At 34.3% G+C, this 19,611-nt stretch overlaps 3 protein-coding genes across 5 annotated transcripts in view; 2 read left to right on the top strand and 1 right to left on the bottom strand.

The window, feature by feature from the left end:
- Positions 1-7: 7 nt before the first annotated feature.
- On the bottom strand, positions 8-5,783 carry LOC137075718 (protein SIX6OS1). Of its 2 annotated transcripts, none has more exons than XM_067444622.1 (14): positions 5,563-5,783; positions 5,417-5,473; positions 5,186-5,312; positions 5,012-5,101; positions 3,845-4,032; positions 3,727-3,760; positions 3,557-3,638; positions 3,335-3,452; positions 3,181-3,230; positions 2,274-2,461; positions 1,470-1,614; positions 1,337-1,378; positions 1,230-1,260; positions 8-402 (listed from the first exon to the last, which is right to left on the bottom strand). In XM_067444622.1, exons 1-14 carry the CDS (start codon positions 5,609-5,611, stop codon positions 257-259), a joined length of 1,347 nt encoding a protein of 448 aa, XP_067300723.1. In that variant the 5' UTR covers positions 5,612-5,783; the 3' UTR covers positions 8-256. The 2 variants fall into 2 exon arrangements, with proteins under 2 accessions (XP_067300723.1, XP_067300724.1); XM_067444623.1 differs by having other exon boundaries at positions 3,193-3,230.
- Positions 5,784-6,743: 960 nt separating this feature from the next.
- Positions 6,744-13,354, top strand: tmem169b (transmembrane protein 169b). 2 transcript variants are annotated; one of them, XR_010905088.1, is made up of 4 exons: positions 6,744-6,873; positions 8,622-8,958; positions 10,996-11,668; positions 13,231-13,354. XR_010905088.1 is itself a non-coding variant. In XM_067444620.1 (3 exons), exons 2-3 carry the CDS (start codon positions 8,712-8,714, stop codon positions 11,610-11,612), a joined length of 864 nt encoding a protein of 287 aa, XP_067300721.1. In that variant the 5' UTR covers positions 6,744-6,873; positions 8,622-8,711; the 3' UTR covers positions 11,613-12,868. The 2 variants fall into 2 exon arrangements, 1 of the variants encoding a protein (XP_067300721.1); XM_067444620.1 differs by lacking the exon at positions 13,231-13,354 and having other exon boundaries at positions 10,996-12,868.
- Positions 13,355-15,162: 1,808 nt separating this feature from the next.
- The window catches only part of xrcc5 (X-ray repair complementing defective repair in Chinese hamster cells 5), a 33,735-nt gene continuing 29,286 nt past the window's right edge, over positions 15,163-19,611 (top strand). The window contains exons 1-3 of the mRNA XM_067444619.1: positions 15,163-15,262; positions 18,627-18,740; positions 18,824-19,007. Of these exons, the coding sequence (XP_067300720.1) occupies positions 15,245-15,262; positions 18,627-18,740; positions 18,824-19,007 (316 nt within the window). The 5' untranslated portion in view covers positions 15,163-15,244. The remainder of the gene's footprint in view (positions 15,263-18,626; positions 18,741-18,823; positions 19,008-19,611) is intronic.

Raw genomic sequence — 19,611 nt, 5'->3', positions numbered from 1 at the left:
TGTTATATTTTCAGTTTCTGAGTAGCACCAAATACATTTAATAAGAACATGCAAGAATTTAAACATTCCTCTAATTTTCTATCATTTATAATGCATACGTATATATTCAAATAACCAAGTTATTTTAAATCATGTTGAGCAAACTTAGCAAACTGAGCCGTATTTAACTGGCATAAACACTTCACATAGTATAAAGTGTAACAGACATCTGAACACATCTCTGAAGTACAGCTATTAGGATACAATGTTTATGAAGTTATAATTTTCCAAAGCTGAATGAAAAGGGAAAGGAATCAGCAGGTCCCGAAGCGTCGCGTGAGGAAGAGCTCCTCTGAGGGCTTTCCTTCCCGAAGGAAAAGGAAAACTCTTCCTGACGACTCTCGGCTTCATCAAACAGGAAACCTTGTAGAGAAACAACAGCGTTAACTCTAGACTCTTGATTTGTCAGGAAAATATCACAAAACAAAAAATACAATACTTTTTTATGTATGTTTAAAACCATCTATAGGCAAAATATGATTTATACTTTGGAATATTTTTTGAAAGAAATTTCTGCTCACCAAGGCAATTTGATTAAAACTACAGTAAAAACTGTAATATAGTGAAATCATCACAGTTTAAATTGTTTTCTGTGTGAATATATTGTAAAATGTAATTTATTCCTGTGATCAAAGCTGAATTTACAGCATTGTTTGCTTCTCAAGAAACATTTCTGATTATTATCAGCATTGAAAACAGCTTTTGCTGGTCAATATTTTTGTGGAAACCTAAAACACAATTATTCAAGAGTTTGGGATAAGGTTTTTTTTCAGTAAGGATGCATTAAATTGATCAAAAGTGGGAGTGATTTCTAGTTTACATGTGCTGTTCTTTTAAACTTTCTATTCCTCAAATAAATTCAATTCAAATTCATCATTAATAATATTAAGAACCATTAATAATAATGTAAAACCAATAATAATTGAGCAGCAATTTATATTACAATAACTTCGGAAGGATCATGTGACACTGAAGACTGGAGTAATGATGATGAATTCAGATTTAATCATAGGAATAAATTACACTTTACTATATATTCACATAGAAAAAACTTTTAAACTTTAATAATATTTCACTATTTTACTGTAATTTTTGATCAAATACATGGAGCATAAGCATAATAAATATTTAATTAATTATTACAAACTTTTGACAGGCAGTGTAGATATTACTCATAAGCAATACGTCACCTGAGAACTTGGGTGCTGATCCTGGTGACTTCTATTACCAGAAATACAAAATCAGATTTCAAGCATTCAGCTATAAAGCACAAACATCCACATTTATCCAGAAATACCTTGTCGCAGAAATAGGAGCTCGTGAAGGTAAATGGAGATGCCTACCACACACACACACACACACAAACAAAATGATGAAACTATCTTTGATGAAATGATGCATGTGTGAGTCTTCCCGCTTCTGAAGTTCACCTCATCTGCTGCGGATCCCATGTCAAAGTCACAGCCCAGCTTAGAGAACCCAGGTGTGCTCGGATCAGACATCATGGAGAAGACAAAAGCGGGCGACTTGGTGTCTGAGATCTCCTGTCGTCCAGGTGAGCAGCTGGGACTGTTGCTGTTAACAGATCAAACAGTTCCTTTTTAAGCATTTTTACTTCCTGAAGCGTGAGTTCCTGCTCTTGTGAATTATTCATCAAATCACTACAGAATTAAAGCTGACTTGACTAGCTGCACACCACAATTTTGGTGTTTCCCTGAAAAATGCATGATGTAAAATGGGCTGCAAATGGTGTTTCATGTAATCACTGCAAAAAAATGCTTTCTTATTTAGTATTTTTGTCCTGTTTCCAGTCAAAATATCTAAAAATTCTTACATTAAGAAATATTTACAAGACAAGTAAAAATTATTGTCTTGTTTTGGGGAAAAATAACTTAAAATTAAGAGAGTTTTTGCTTAAAATAAGCAAAATAATCTGCCAATGAGGTAAACTAAATAATCTTGTTTTCTGTTTGAATTAAGATTATTTTTCTTACCCCATTGGTAGATTATTGTGCTTATTTTAAGCAAAAACTCTTAATTTTGAGTTATTTTTCCCCAAAATTAGACAATTACCTTTGCTTGTCTAGTAAATACTTATTGTAGAATTTCTAGATGTTTGGACTTGAAACAAGACTCAAGTACTTAGTAAGAAAAGTATTGCAGTGATGTAAGTGGCAGATGGCAGCATATAGAGGTACGGTGTGCTCCATCATAAACACTGCTGAGGGTCGTACTTTAAGGAGAAGGTCGGGGTGGTCGGTGTGGCTTTAATTCTAGCCGGTGAGGGAGGAGGACAGACGGGACCCTCAGTCACTGAGTCCTCCTGAGCATCTGCTGCGGTCACCTCTGAGTTATGTTCTTCCTCCTCCTCTGACATTTCCACCATGAGCTCAGAAGCACATGACACATTCACATTCCCCTGCTGCATTCATCCAAACCGATATTACAAGAAATACACAGAACACTAGCAGTCAAAGTTTTTTTTTAAGTCTCTTCTGCTCAGCAAGGCTTCATTTATTTGATTAGAAAATGTAAAAATAATAGTGACATATTTTACCATTTAAAGTAAATGTTTATGTGAATATAGTAAAGAGTAATTTATTCCTGTGATCAAAGCTGAATTTATCATTATTACTCCAGTCTTCAGTGTCACATGATACTTCACTAATCATTCTCATATGAGGATTTGTCAAATCAGGATCATATGAGAACATTTATGATTACGGTATTATCAATGTTAAAATGTTTTTGTTAATATTTTATTAAAACTGAAACTGCACAACACAACCATTCAAAAGTTTAATAAAAAAAAAAAAACATTTATTCATCAAGGACGCATTAAAACTGATTAGTAAACAAAATCACGGTTCCCACTAAAAGATGATATGACAAATAATAAGAACCATTATTAATAATTGAGCATCATGTGACACTGAAGACTGGAGTAATGAAAATTGCAATTTTACAATATATTTAAATAGAAAAGTTCTTTTCAAATTCTAAAAATATTACTGTATTCCTTATCAAATAAATCAAGCCTTGATGTGCAGAAGAGACTTAAAAAAAGCATAATTATCACAAACATGACTAGTAGTGTATATTGAAATTATTTAATGGCAGTTGTGTGTATTTCAACTATACCGGTTTGTTCACCTTCTCTGACTGACTCTGACCGACTTCTTGCATTTGTTCTAAAATGAAAGGAATACTTTATTGTGATTGGTTAATCTGTGTTTATTGTGATACTTTCAAAATATTAGATATGCTGGTGTTTATTTGGTATTGATTGGTTTACCTTCTCCAGTTTCTCTCTTTGTCTTTAAGTCTGTGTCCATTTGAGACTCACTTTCTGCCTTATTCACCTCAGAAGGATCTTCATCAGCCATGTGCTCATCTGTGTATTCCTCAGGCATCTGGAAGATGCAGAACCCACAATAACTTTCATTTTGAATATTTTTTTTCTTTCCTAATTCATGTATATGGAGCTGTACATGCAGTTTCAGAACAGCAGAAGTACCTGCGTTGTGGGCTCTTGACGAGGGACCATTTCATCAAACGACTCGCTTTCAGTTTGTAGGCCGTCATTGTCTGGACACTTACTGTTTTAATCGATTTCAGAAAAAAAAGTTAATTAGAATAATTCAACAAACCTCTGATAAAAAAAAACCTGCTGTAAAGATAACATACCTGTCTGCACCATCGGTGACTGGCTCCTCCTCACCTGTCAAAACAGAAGATCTGTGTCATAGTTCATCCAGACATTGATATACAACATATTTGATTCTTAAATGAACTGTTGAGTTACCGAATGCTGCAGTCAGTTCTCTCTCCTTCTCAGTTATTTGTTCTTCTATGACTCTGATTCTCCTTTCGATTTCCTCGTTCTCCGCTTGAATCTTCAGCAGTTTTTGAGCCAGTGAGTTCTGACAGTATCGATCCTTATACTGCTCAAACACGTTCCTGTAGCTCTCGATTCTCTCCTGGAACATTTTCCTTCAAAGACCAAGCATCTTTAACCATATAAAGCCTACCGTATCATGTTTGATATGTGAATTTCTAAGGGCCTCTACATGATCAAAGTTTTACTGAAAAACCTGTCCCACACAATCTACTACAGACACTTTTTACATTTCCCGCTGAGCAGTGTCGGGGCAAGTATATGACATTCTTCTCTGAGACGAATATAATCAGAGTTATATTAAAAATGCCCTGGCTCTTCAAAGCTTTAGAATGGCAGTGGATGGAGGATTAGATTTTGAAGGCCAAAAAAGCTCATTGGTTAATAAAGGTCTTCTGAAGTGAAGTCATGTTTGTGTGAGAAAAATATTCATATTTAAAACTTTATAACTACAATAAATTGCTTTTGAAGGGCGGCCATATGCATCGATTTGAGGCAAAAAAGTAGCCCAATGCAGGACGTATTGATGAACGCAGAAGCGTAGAGGATAGAGCAAAACTCCGGTCACAAATCAGAAGTCTAAAAGATGAATTTTTAAAGAGAAATGTAGGAGGATTTCAGTATAAAAGCAGAAGAGCTTGAGTTTGTTTCCCAGTAGCCTCGATGTCAGCCGAATTTAGCCCCGCCCACAACATTTGAGTTTGGGAAATTTGGTCTGGACTCGATCAATTGTGACACAACAGAAGCTGTTCAGACCAATCAAATTGTCAGGGTTTATACGATGATGGGCAGATGGATATTTCCTTACAAAAACGCATGACTTCAGAAGGCCTTTATTAACTCTGGAGCCGTGTGGATTACTTTTATGATTGATAGACGCACTTTTTTGGGTTTCAAAATCTAATCCACCATTCACTACTATTATAAAGCTTGGAAGAGCCAGGACATTTTTTAATATAACTCCGATTGTATTCGTCTGAAAGAAGTGTCATATACACATAGGAAGACTGGAGGGTGAGTAAACCATGGGTTAATTTAAATTTTTGTGTGAACTATCCTTTAAGCTGAACCTACATGTCTTGCTTATAGCTGTCCTGTCTCTTCTCCAGCTCAGCTTCCAGGGTCTTTTCATACTGAAGCAGCAGATGTCCTGTTCTCTGTTGACTGATATCAGAACATTTGGATTCATATTATACTATATTATGCTCAGAATGCTTAAAATATTGTCAGTCTCACACTTTACCATACTTTTTGGTGTTTTCTTTGATGAACTTCACAGTGTTTTGTTTTTGCTGGATCTCCTCATTGAGTTTGCTGATAGTAATGTGAGTTGTGTTCATGTAATCCTTCTTCTCCTGAATGTTGGACTCACAAACTACAAACACAACGGATAGGACGAGTTTTAGTTCTTTATATGTGGATGATTAGAAGAGCTCGTTGTCTAATGTTTACAGTGAGGAGGTGTGCCTAAAAACTTACTTTGTATTTGCTGTTTAAGGTCATCCTTTCTCTGAGCAAGTTCTCTAGTCTCTATACCTGTCGTAGATATAACAGTATACAGTAAATATCAAGTTAAACATCGAAGTATGTTTAAAAAAAGAAAAGAAATTAAACGCTTTCATCACCTAACTGAAGCAGGAGGTTATCCAGTTGATTTACCGTCTGCTCATCCATTCAAAACCCGACAAAACACACACAGTGCTTGAAAATACCACACAGATCACGTAAATAGATATATTTTCCAGTCTTGAGATGTTATATAACTCAAATGGATTTAAAAGGCGAGTAATGTGCTTTAAATACGGAGCTCGAGCGCGTCGGTTAAAACGTCCGTTACTCCTCGAGATTTTTGACTGACGACCTATTTATTTTACAGTCTGCTGACGACATCGGCAACATTTATCAGAATAAAAAATAGAATAGTTTAAATAAATTAAATAATAAATATAAATAAATTATTGAGTACATTTGGTTAGCCTGGCATGGGACAAGTCATTATTTGTTTTTTGAATAAATAATGAAACATATTTAATTGCCTAACATCACAATTTTTAATGATGACATATCTATTAAATTGCATTAATTTATATAAAAAATTATTTAATACTTGTTTTATTTTATTTAATGGAACAAATGCGAAAGCAATAAAAACGATATATATATATAAAAATAAAATATTGATAAAAATAAAATAAAATATTGATAATAATAATAAATGTAGCAATAAATGTAGTAGCATTTTGAGCGTCGGTTTAAAACGTCCGTTAATCCACGAGATCTGACTGAAGACTGAAGACATCGGGTAGGATTTAAAAAAAAAAGAATAGTTTACAATAACTTAAATAATAAATAAAGATAAATTATTAAATAAGTGTGTACATTTGGTTAACCTGGCGGGAAACAAGTCGTTATTTGTTTTCTGAATAAATAATAAAACAGATTTAACCATGTAACGTTACCAAATTGGTAGTAACATTTTTTTCGATGGTGCATTAATTTATGAAATATTTGATCAAAAACTTATGTTATTAAAATATAATTTTAATGGAGTAGACGAACACAAACACTCACACTAATACACGCAATTATATATATATATATATATATATATATATATATATATATATATATATATATATATATATATATATATATATATATATATATATATATATATATATATATATATGTATAATAAAATATTGATTATAATAATAACGTAGTAGCCTAGTATTTCACTGTCTGGAGGAGGGACTTCGATTTATCATCATCTGATTGGACGGTACAGGCGTTCCAGAGTCAATGGGCGGGGCTTGTATTCATCGTAGCCCAGGCCAGGCGGCGCATCTGCATGGCGGCTGCTGTTGGACATTTAACCAAGCTAAACATTTTATCGCAAGAGTTTTCACAGAGGTTCTTTCATGCATGTGCATCAGGTAGGTAAGGATACAGGTATAAATTAAACAGGAGCTTCTTGTGTTTGTGAATAAGACGCTTCTTACATGGTGTGATTATTAAACCCAGAGCGGATCAGCTGAGAGAAAAACAGCCTCCGCCTGGCGCTCAGGCATTTACACTGATTTAAAAAAAACTGATCTCAAATGAAGGATTTTTTGTTTCAGACGCTATTTTATTAAAACACAATCCTATGATTGACTTATACGTTTCCGGTGTCTCCTGTTTGTCTTTGTTTCTCTGACAATAGAGTTTAATGAGACCCAGCTCGCTGACGGAAGGGTGTTGTTTCCTACACAAAAGATTGTCAGTGTTATTTTAGTATTATTTATATACTATTTTAGCAATTATTTTTTAATTTAGCTTTATTTTTTATATTTTCATTTTAGTTTAAGTTTGTCTTTTTGTTATAGATTTTCTATTTAATTTTTATTTAGTTTTAGTAATTTTGGTACTTCAACCTAAGTTATTTTATTCCAATTTATAATTTTTGTAACATTCCATCTAATTTTTACATTCTATCTCATTTCTATATATTTTATATTATTTTACTTTATTTTAGTGCTGGCAAATCAATTAATACATTTTTTACATTAAAAAAACTATATATATATATATATATATATATATATACACACACACACACACACACACACACACACACACACACATACATAATATATTATATTGAATGTGATTAATCAAGTTGGCGTGATTAATCAACTTAATTTTAGTGCCGTCAAACCATGGACCAGCTTTATATTAGGTGGCCTTAACTACTATTACTCGTATGATACAATGCACTTATTGTGTACATACATGTTTTTACATTGTACTCACATTTTTTCAAAATACCTGCATGTAATTATGTCTGTAATTAATTTCTGTAGTTACAATTCCCTTACCCATAACGCTACCCTTTAACTTACCCATTCACCCACACCTGTCCCTAACTCTACCCCTTTCCCACCTTAATATCAGCAAAAGTGGTTTGCAATACAATAAAAACACAATAAGTAAATTGTACTTATTTTTTAATGGAAGTACATAGTAGTTAAGGCTACTTAATATAAAGTGGGGCCCATCTAACTATGTATATATATATATATATATATATATATATATATATATATATATATATATATATATATATATATAGTTAGATGGGTATGTATGTGTATATATATATACATACATACATCACACACACACACACATTAGATTTTATTAATTGTGATTAATCGTGTTGATGTGCCTAATCAACTTTATTTTAGTCCTGTCAACTCTATTAATAGTGTTTATTTTAGGGCTGTCAACTCTATTAATCGTGATTTTTTTCATTTCTTTTTTTTTTCTTTTTAGTTAACAATAACAAAACTGGAACATGTTCACTGTATTGTTAATACACCTTCACCTGTACAGGATATTACACTGAATAAATAAACTTGCCCTTTGACATTTATATTCTCTCTTGTATACCCTTACATACTTAACCTTTAGTTCAAATGAGACTCAATAATGTAATTTTTTCCTTATTTCCATATTTGATTGAATGCATGCCAACTGTGTCATCATGATCATGATCTCTCTCTCTCTCTCTCTCTCTCTCTCTCTCTCTCTCTCTCTCTCTCTCTCTCTCTCTCTCTCTCTCTCTCTCTCTCTCTCTCTCTCTCTCTCTCTCTCTCTCTCTCTCTCTCTCTCTCTCTCTCTCTCTCTCTCTCTCTCTCAGGCGTATCATGTGTGGATGGAGTAAATAGCATTTTCTAGTCTCTCTTAAGTTGTAGCTCCTTCCAAAGCTTGTGAGACGTTGAACCGGAGCATGGAGCAGGTGGAGCAGCTGGAGTCTGTCCCATCGGAGGTGTCTGAGGGGCAGATGGATGAAGGAAGCAGCGGCACCAGCCGCACTCGACGGAAGAGGAGGAAGCGAGAACACCGGCCGGAGTCCATCATCGTCTACCGCTCGGATCCAGAGAGAGCCGCTGGTGAAGAGCATGGAGGAGATAGTGAGGCTGGAGAGAGGAACTCTGAAGAAGGGGCTACATTTCTCAACAACCCCAGTTGTGAAGGTAAAGCATGCAATCCTTTTCATCTTTCCTGGTAAAGAAAAGGATTTAAAAGGGTAGGAATATCTTCCTAGCCTGACAAGCCAGACCCACATCAAGATGTTTGGTCTGGAAACTCACCATTGACGGCTCAATCCGAGGGGCGGATAGGATAGCGCTACAACCAACCAGAGCAACGAAGGTGAAGCAGAGCTCGTTGATAGATTAAACATTCGCCGTATCCGGTCGGCTAAACTCCGAACACATCTTCCCTTTTTAAGAATGACTTCAGTGCCGTTATTTGTTCTTTTCTCAGAGAAAAGCTTAAAGGTCCCGTTTTTCGCATGTTTTCGAAGCTTTGATTATGTTTACAGTGTGCAATATAACATGAGTTCATGTTTCGCATGTAAAAAAACACAGTGTTTTTCACAAAATGTACTTATCTGTACAGCGCTGTTTTCTCTGTCCTAAAAACGGCCTGATGATTTCCTTGTGCTATGAAGTCCCTCCTTCAGAAATACGTAACGAGTTCTGATTTTTCGGCAGATATGTCTAAGAACTAAACTCTCCTTCCTGCATAATACTCCGGAAACTTTGCTGCCGTACCATGAGTGCAGCGGCGCAATGATATTACACAGCACCTGAAAATATTTTTGGAAATTTGGACTAAACCGCTCAATTCATATTGATTAGTTTTACGATATCTTTATGAACTTTTTCAACCGTCAAAGTGTCGATTGTGTAGCTGTCAATGGAGGGAAAGAAATCACACACAAAAAGATCTTCATTTGTGTTCCAAAGATGAACGAAAGTCTCACGGGTTTGTAACGACATTAGGGTGAGGAATTAAAGGACAACTCCGGTGAAAAATGAACCTATGGCTAATTAACAGATGGTTACCAAGTAGATCGTTCTCTGGGATGCGTTTTCTTGAAAATCGAATGTAAAGAGTTTTAACTCTAAAATCATAGCATTCTTGGCTCGACTGGTCGAGACTGTTTTCTAAGTTGGTGCCTCTCTGTATACGCGTAATGCGCTTTATAAAGTATCTTCTTATTAAACTGTTTGTACACTTACAAAGTTCTCAATCCTTCGGTTTGCATGTAGGGACCCTCATTATGCTATCGTGTTAGTGTGAGGCTATTTTGAGCCTTGTTAGTGGTGTTAACTAGCGATTTAATTTTATTTACTCTGTGCCCCATAGATTAGCGTTATAAGTTAAAGGGTTAGATCACTCAAAAATGACATTTCTTTCATTAATGACTCAAAGTAGTGATGACATCAGTTGGTTAGTTAGACTCTTTTGAAGCGTTGACAATACATTTAGGTCCAAAAATAACAAAAAATAAGACATTATTCAGCATTGTCTTCTCTTCCGTGTTCCTCAAATAAAGAATCAAACGGTCATGATTCAAGACCGGCAAACTGCTGAAATTACGTGAAATTGGTGATCTGAATCACGAATCAATCTGCTGATTCGCGACCGTTTGATTCTTTATTTGAGGTTTGAAAACAAATGCGGAAGAGAAGACAATGCTGAATAAAGTCATATTTTTTGTTATTTTTTGACCAAAATGTATTGTCGACGCTTCAAAAGAGTCTAACTAACCCACTGATGTCTCATATGGACTACTTTGATGATGTTTTCATTACCTTCTGGACGTGGACAGCTAGTGTTGCTTACACTTACATTCAAAGGACAGAAAGCCCTCGGACTAAAACTAAAATATCTTAAACTGTGTTCCGAGGAAGAACGAAGGTCTTACGGGTGTGGAACGACATTAGGGTGAGGAGTTAATGAAAGAAATTTCATTTTTGGGTGAACTAACCCTTTAATCTGTTTTTAGAGATAAAACTCTTTACATTTGATTTTCATGAAAGCGCATCCCAGAGAACGATCTACTCGGTAACCATGTGTTATTTAGTCCTAGGTTCATTTTTCACCAGAGTTGTACTTTAAAGACAGAATTTAAATTTTTGGGTCAATTAACCCTTTAAATTTTGTTTAAAATAGGGAATGCATTCTTTCTCATTGTAAATAAAATATCTTGACCTCATTAGGTTGGGCTGTGCCTCCAGACAGTCGCTACGTGACGCTCACAGGGACCATCACGCGTGGGAAGAAGAAAGGTCAGATGGTGGACATTCACGTGACGCTCACAGAGAGAGAGTTGCGCGAGATGGCGAGGTCAAAGGAGCGTCTGGACGCCGAATGTGACGGCCAAGAGGGATCGAGCCGCTCGTGCGGTTTCGGCATTTCTCAGGGTCCTCACATCGTCTTGTGGAGTCTCTCCTGTGCTCCCGTAGTCTTCGTCCTATCCTTCATCACCTCGTTCTACTACGGGACTCTCACCTGGTACAACATTTTCCTGGTGTACAACGAGGAACGGACGTTCTGCCACAAAATCACAGTGTGCCCCTTCCTCATCATCTTCTATCCCGTGCTCATCGTGGTGATGTCTCTGTCGCTGGCTCTGTATTCGGCCGTGGTGCAGGTTTCCTGGGCCTTCAGCGAGTGGTGGATGTCGGTCAGGGATTTAGAGAAAGGGTTCTGCGGGTGGGCTTGTGGGAAGCTGGGTTTGGAGGACTGTTCACCCTACAGCATAGTCGAGCTGCTGGACTCGGACACAATCTCTGGGAGTCTGCAGGGAAAGTCGCTGCAAACATCCTCGGTGTGAATGAAAACCAGCCAGAATTTATTCAGCTGGTCATCGGTCCTGTTTATTGCCACTTGGTGAGTATTAGGCCCTGTTTCCCCCTGGTATTTAGATGCGTTTTTGTCGATCGGATCACAAGTGGACGATGCTAAATACAAGTGTAAACGGGGTCTGAAACACTTTGAGCTTGTCCACTTTCGACCATTTCCAGAGGTAGGGTTGGGACTGACCTCGGTACTTTTAAGGGCACTGACTGAATTACGTCTGTACTACAGAGTACTGATTTACACACTGAAAGCCTGAATTGAGGCAGAGGCAGTTGCTAATAATGACATATTTAATAAATGACAATGTCCCACTTAACATGAATCTTGCACACACAAAAAAACATTATATAACACTTAATTTTATCATTTACTCTCCCTTTTGAGTGCCATGGGCAAAGCAAGTTTCATTTAAACTAAAGTTTGTTTAAATTAAAATGAATAATTTCATAAAACTCAAATCAATGGAACTGTTCAGTTTACTTAAAAAAAGATCAGTTCTGTTAGCTTGAAAGAAAAAGACAGTGCTAAATACTCATAAAAGTTAATATGACTGAACTAATTTGTTTAATATAAGTCTGTCCCCCTCAAACCAATGATTTATTTGGAGTGTTAGGGTTTAGAGTATATTAAATCAATCTGTGCCAAATTACGGTACCTGAGAACGCATCTGATGATTATAGTGTCTGTGAATATTAAACCACAAAAAAACGATTTAAAAATGAATCATTCATGTATCTGTGTGAATGAATGGTGCAGATGCGCAGTTTCCTTTACCACACACACACACACACACACACACTGAAGCACGTGTGACCGTCGTGTATTTCCATCTCTAACGTCTTATACGAGGATGAATGCATGAACTTCATCCTCAGAGCCATTCTGAGAGTCACTTCATTAGCATTTTACCGTTTAATTTAAAAATGACTACCGTCATGTCATACACACACATAAACTCAAAGGTCTTCAAGACAACCTGTCAAAATAAGTTAGGTTTAACTCGACAAATAAATTACTGTTGTACAGTAGAATCTAGATATGTCTCAATATAATAATACTTACACTAATGTGATGATAATACATTATTATCAAAACTTTATTTTTTAAGTAGAAACCACTTTTTTTTCATGTTTTAATTTGAACAGTATAAAGATGTTGTGCAGCACTTTGTTTGACAAAAAAGTTTGTTTAATTATATATAATTAAAAGATAAATTTTAATTAATGTTTTATGTCTACCCAACCCTATCCAGAGGTAGTGGAAAACACATGCTTTTTCGTAGTGTAAACGTTCATGTGGTCAAAAGCGTTCGAAGCGCACTAGCCAGACGGGATTTTAAACTGTTAGCTGGAGACCCATGTTTGGTTTGAAGATGAAAAACGTACCAGCACAAATAATGTTCTCTCTCCTCATTCCTGATTTCTAACACACACGCACAGCGTTCGGCTTGTCTTGTGTCTGTCAGGGCAGAAACTAAAGCTGCTGATCTTCGTGTTTATCCGTCGTCTCCAGGCATGTTCAATTGTAAATTGCATGAGCTTATTTCATCCATTGGATTGAAAGATCTGAAAAAGCCCACACACCGCCCATAGACCCTTCCCTCGAAGAAATCAGGACAGAAGTGACTGAAAGTGGACAAAAGAGACGGATTAAAACACCAGGTGTAAACGGGAATGTGTCTCCCTCTACGCGTGATCTGATCCACCAAAACGCATCAGGTGTAAATGGGGCCTTAAATTAGGTTCCTGACCAAACTTTTGTTTTGTTTTACTTATTTAGTCTCTTGCTTACCAACAAAGTTGTGTATTTTTATGTGTTTCTTATTTTCCTACTGTATGTCAAACTTTCATAATATGTATATTTAAATATTTATTCATTGTATTTATTTTCTATAACTCTTTACTTTAAGGTCCTATTACTTGACATTTAGTACATTAACTAACAATACATTTGTTGTGGTATTTATTCTTTTTTGTAAACTTTGGGTAATAAAAACACATCTGTTCATTGTTAGTTCAGCTAAAATCTGTTAAATAGTATTAACAGATACAAGCATTGATTTAATAACGCATTAGTAAATGTTGAAATAGGCATTTAACTAAGATTATTAAATGTTTTAGAAGTATTTTTTCATTGTTAGCTAACTAATGGAACGTTATTGTAAAGTGTTACCATTTATTTGAACAGTTTGCATGTTTTATTTTTATTACAAATGTTTTTCTGTACATCAGAAGGGTTAAGGAAAGCACAGAGGAGTATATGCTTTTCATTACCTCCTGTATAATTAAGCCATTTTTATTTTTATGCAATTAAACTTGTTATTTGTGAGATTGAGAGTCCTGCATACTCTACAAGTAATTTTTGTTTGCTCACTAACGACGGACCCCAAGGTGAATTAATGTGCAGAATGTTGTGTGTGTGAGTGTGTGTTTGTGATTGAATATGGGGCAGACACTTTTTCCAAAAATTATGTTCATAACCACCAGTTATTGGGCATTTAAATCCTATTCAATGCATAAAGAGAAATGTGTCTTTTACCATACATTTTTTTGTTAAAGTTTTGTATCTTTTCCTTTGTTTCTAACAGTTTGCACTTGTGCAGTAATGCTCAGAAGAGACAATAAAGTTCATATTCCTGTATTTCCATGTTTTGTTTTAAGGATCACACACAAACCTGACATGTTCCCTTTGGAGATTTTATCATTTATTTTACTGATGACTTATACATAATTGCCTGAAAAAAGCATTGTAGTTACACTAGTAACTAAATCAACTAAAGTTAAAATATGGTTAAAAATATATACCATATTTTTACACACTGATGTGGTTGTAAGCCTAAGCTTGACTTAAACTCTGAACTTGGTTGATTGAATGTTGTTCCAGGATCAACAAACATGCCATCGGCTACTTGGCAAAATGACATTCACCCACAACATGTAATTTCAACACATGCATGACATTGCATGTCTATCCAGCCATGTGATTTGCACTGCAGTAACGGTCATGTTCATGTTATGACTGGATATATGAGTTTGACCCACATAGATAGAACATGTTTCATCTTGTGTAAGAAGACTCCTGCTTCAAACACATGTATTTAGGGTGATCAGACGTCCTGTTTTCCCAGGACATGTACTGTTTTCAAGTCCTGTCCTGGCCCTAATATAACAATTTTCTATCCATACAGAGGGGGCATACTTTAAATGTATTGAAATTAATAAGAAATCTTTGAGTAAACTTCGAGTATCATTTAAGTATCTCATTGCCGGAACGAGTGTCCTAGTTTTCGGTAATCAAAATATGGTCACTCTATTCAGTATTATTTAATAAGCACTGCGGAATACTCAAATGTTTTGCATAATCCCTGAGGGCTTGGCTTTTACAGGTTGAGACCAAATACGACATATTTTACGTTTAAGTGATGTTTAAAACTGTTTTAAATTATGTTAAAATTATATTAAAGCATTGTCAATTATCCTGGAATATAGGAACAAAAACAGTTAACTTAGTTGTTTTATAATTGTTTTGTTTCACTGTCTGAGGCGGAACCTTGTATCATCCGTTCATTTACTCACCCGGAACAATAACAGACGGAAACCAGTAGCGATGGCGCGAGCGGCGAAGGTAATTCAGTCATTACTGGTCTTCATAATCAAACGTTTGTTTTATTATTATTAACGAATGTTACTTAACTTTTTCACGTGAAGCATACTCTCACCATCTGGTTTGTATTTATGTCCGTATTTACACAGCACAGAAAGTTTCACCGACTTAATCATAAATTGTTGAAAATAAGTGTCATTCTTGAGTTACTAAAGCAGATTTAAGTATCAGATATAGTCAAGTATTATACATTTATCTCAGGTAGGTTAATAAAAATAGATGGGATTTATACATTTGAATAATACAAATGCTGTCATACAGAAATATATATTATTTTATTTGCTCAGTGAAATAGTTAATACAAATGTTTCTGTATATATTAAGATCCTCAGTAAAATCGTAACTCTGTTGTCTTTGATTGCAGACTTTAATAGCTTTTTAATAAAATCTGAGCACACTTTGAGATTTTCTGAAGATGGAGACACGTGACATCTGAGACAGAAGAGTCAAGCATAATCTCTAGTCTACATAACAAATGAGATCTCATTTTTGTTTCATAAATAAGTCAAATCAATGTGCACGTTCATCAAAGTTAATAGTTTAATGATTAAAGTAATGGTTCATGCAAAAAAAGAAGAAGATAATTCTGTCATAATTTTGCACTTTCATGTTATTTCAAACCCGCATAATTCACAAACTCTCGCTCTGTGAAACGATGAAGAAAAATTCTGTGAAATCTTGTTTTCGCCACGGATAAGGATATTTCTGGATTTTTTAATCTCACAATTCTGAGGAAAAGCACGGGAAAAAGTCACAATTGTTATAAAGTCAGATTTGTGAGATATAAAGTCAGAATTGTGAGATATAAAGTCAGAATTGAGAGATATAAAGTCAGAATTGTGAGATATAAAGTCAGAATTGAGAGATATAAATTTAGATTTGTGAGATATAAAGTCAGAATTGAGAGATATAAAGTCAGAATTGTGAGATATAAAGTCAGAATTGTGAGATATAAAGTCAGAATTGAGAGATATAAAGTCAGAATTGAGAGATATAAAGTCAGAATTGAGAGATATAAAGTCAGAATTGAGAGATATAAAGTCAGAATTGTGAGATATAAAGTCAGAATTGAGAGATATAAAGTCAGAATTGAGAGATATAAATTTAGATTTGTGAGATATAAAGTCAGAATTGAGAGATATAAAGTCAGAATTGAGAGATATAAAGTCAGAATTGAGAGATATAAAGTCAGAATTGAGAGATATAAAGTCAGAATTGTGAGATATAAAGTCAGAATTGAGAGATATAAAGTCAGAATTGTGAGATATAAAGTCAGAATTGAGAGATATAAATTTAGATTTGTGAGATATAAAGTCAGAATTGAGAGATATAAAGTCAGAATTGAGAGATATAAAGTCAGAATTGTGAGATATAAAGTCAGAATTGAGAGATATAAAGTCAGAATTGAGAGATATAAAGTCAGAATTGAGAGATATAAAGGGAGAATTGTGAGATATAAAGTGAGAATTGAGAGATATAAATTTAGATTTGTGAGATATAAAGTCAGAATTGAGAGATATAAAGTCAGAATTGTGAGATATAAAGTCAGAATTGAGAGATATAAAGTCAGAATTGAGAGATATAAATTTAGATTTGTGAGATATAAAGTCAGAATTGTGAGATATAAAGTCAGAATTGAGAGATATAAAGTCAGAATTGAGAGATATAAATTTAGATTTGTGAGATATAAAGTCAGAATTGTGAGATATAAAGTCAGAATTGTGAGATATAAAGTCAGAATTGAGAGATATAAAGTCAGAATTGAGAGATATAAAGTCAGAATTGAGAGATATAAAGTCAGAATTGTGAGATATAAAGTCGGAATTGAGAGATATAAAGTCAGAATTGTGAGATATAAAGTCGGAATTGAGAGATATAAAGTCAGAATTGTGAGATATAAAGTCGGAATTGTGAGATATAAAGTCAGAATTGTGAGATATAAAGTCGGAATTGAGAGATATAAAGTCAGAATTGTGAGATATAAAGTCAGAATTGAGAGATATAAAGTCAGAATTGAGAGATATAAAGCCAGAATTGTGAGATATAAAGTCAGAATTGAGAGATATAAAGTCAGAATTGTGAGATATAAAGTCGGAATTGAGAGATATAAAGTCAGAATTGTGAGATATAAAGTCGGAATTGAGAGATATAAAGTCAGAATTGTGAGATATAAAGTCGGAATTGTGAGATATAAAGTCAGAATTGTGAGATATAAAGTCGGAATTGAGAGATATAAAGTCAGAATTGTGAGATATAAAGTCAGAATTGAGAGATATAAAGTCAGAATTGAGAGATATAAAGTCAGAATTGTGAGATATAAAGTCAGAATTGAGAGATATAAAGTCAGAATTGTGAGATATAAAGTCGGAATTGAGAGATATAAATTTGCGATTACCTTTTTTAATTGCAAAATTGATTATATCCCACAATTCTGATTTAATTTCTCACAATTCTGAGGGGAAAAAGTCGGAATTGAAAGTTATAAAGTCAGATTTGTGACTAAATTTAGATTTGTGAGATATAAAGTCAGAATTGTGAGATATAAAATTGCGATTACTTTCTTAATTGCAAAATTAATTATATCTCACAATTCTGAGGGGAAAAGTCAGAATTGAAAGCTAGAAAAAAAGTCAGATTTGTTAGAAAAAAAGTAAGGATTGTGGGATATAAACTCGGAATTGCGAGTCAGAATTGTGAGATATAAAGTTGCGATTACCTTTTTTTAATTGCAAGATAGATTGTATCCCACAATTCTGACATCTTTTCTCGCAATTCCAAGTTTATATCGTACAATTCTGTAATTCGGAATTGCGAGTTATAAAGTCAGAATTGTGAGGAGAAAAAAAGACAGAATTGTGGGATATGAAGTTGCTATTACCTTTTTTTAATTGTAAAATTAGATCACAATTCTGAGGGGGAAAGTCACAACTGAAAGTTATAAAGTCAGAATTGCGAGAAAATGTAAGAATTGTAGGATATACAGTAAACTAGGAATTGTGAGAAAAAGATTTGTGGGATAGAAAAATCAGAATTGCGTGAAAAATAAGACTTGTGGGATATAAACTCGGAATTGCGAATTAGAATATAAAGTTGCAATTACCTTTTTTAAATTGCAAGTCAAGATAGATAATATCCCATAATTCTGACTTCTTTTCTCACAACTCCGCAGTCATAATTGCGAGATATAAAGTTGGAATTGTGAGATAAAGTTGCATTTACTACTTTTTTATTCCGTTGCAAAGAAAAAGCTTCCATAGACCTGTGAGGTGAATATTGTTTTTCTGCATGTATCCTCAGCTGTCAGTCTTTTGCTCTCTTTCTGTAGTCAGCGTTGGTGCTGTGCATGGATGTGGGTTTCTCCATGAGCAACTCTGAGCCGGGCCAGGAGCCTCCCTTTGAACAAGCCAAAAAAGTCATCCAGAAGTTCATCCAGCGGCAGGTTTGATCTCAATGTTCTCAATTGATGTATTATATATGCTTGCTATTACACAGGACGTCGATCAAGCTCTTGGTATATTACAGGTGTTTGCTGAGAATAAAGACGAGGTGGGTCTGGTGCTGTTTGGTACTGATGGCACTAAAAACTCTCTGGCCGTAGACGGGCAGTATGAGAACATCACGGTTCACCGTCACCTCATGATGCCTGACTTTGAGCTGCTCCAAGAGATTGAAAGTGAACTTCAACCTGGTGGTCAGCAAGCAGACTGTATCCTTCCTGTAACTGTTACCATATAATCATTGATAAGATAAGACGACAGCGCACTTTATTGATCTCATGAGACAGTGTTGGCCCAATTCATGGACCGTTTGATGTATTTTGTGTATTGTAAAATATATGAAACAAAGGTAGAAGACAAATCATTTATTATTTATTTAATTTAATTAATTTTTTTATTTTTTTATTTGAGATGTTATTTATTTATTTTTATTTATTTTTTATTTTATTTTATTTAATTTTGCAGACTGTTGTTCATGAGGGAACTTTAGTGGTACTTTTTTTTAAATAATTATTTAGATGATTTGATTTCCCATATTGGGAAATTTTGAACTATTTCTTTATATTATAAAATATGTTTTATTATTTAGTATAAAAATGTATGTAATATAATATATTTTCTAAATATATAACTAAAATAGTTTTTTATATTTAAATAAATAAGAATTATTCAATTTAATTTAAGTATTTTTTAAATAAAAAATTAGATAATATAAAATAGATAATTGTATTGAGGGTTTTCAAACTGTGGTTCATAAGGGAACTACTAATGATTATTTAAACTATTTTTCACTTCAAGGAATCATGACCAATT

Source organism: Pseudorasbora parva, chromosome 5 (assembly GCF_024679245.1).
Source record: "Pseudorasbora parva isolate DD20220531a chromosome 5, ASM2467924v1, whole genome shotgun sequence".
Taxonomy (NCBI): Eukaryota; Metazoa; Chordata; class Actinopteri; order Cypriniformes; family Gobionidae; genus Pseudorasbora; species Pseudorasbora parva.
Note: the sequence above shows the minus strand (reverse complement) of the source record. Positions and strands in the feature narration are given on the sequence as shown.

Coding starts and splice junctions, on each gene's coding strand:
- LOC137075718 (XM_067444622.1), bottom strand. CDS start 5,611: ATGGATGAGCAGACGGTAAATCAACTGGATAACCTCCTGCTTCAGTTA. Junction 3,761..3,844: donor AGAACTGACTGCAGCATTCG/GTAACTCAACAG, acceptor CTGTTTTGACAG/GTGAGGAGGAGCCAGTCACC. Junction 1,261..1,336: donor GCTCCTATTTCTGCGACAAG/GTATTTCTGGAT, acceptor TTCTGGTAATAG/AAGTCACCAGGATCAGCACC.
- tmem169b (XM_067444620.1), top strand. CDS start 8,712: ATGGAGCAGGTGGAGCAGCTGGAGTCTGTCCCATCGGAGGTGTCTGAG. Junction 8,959..10,995: donor CAACAACCCCAGTTGTGAAG/GTAAAGCATGCA, acceptor TGACCTCATTAG/GTTGGGCTGTGCCTCCAGAC.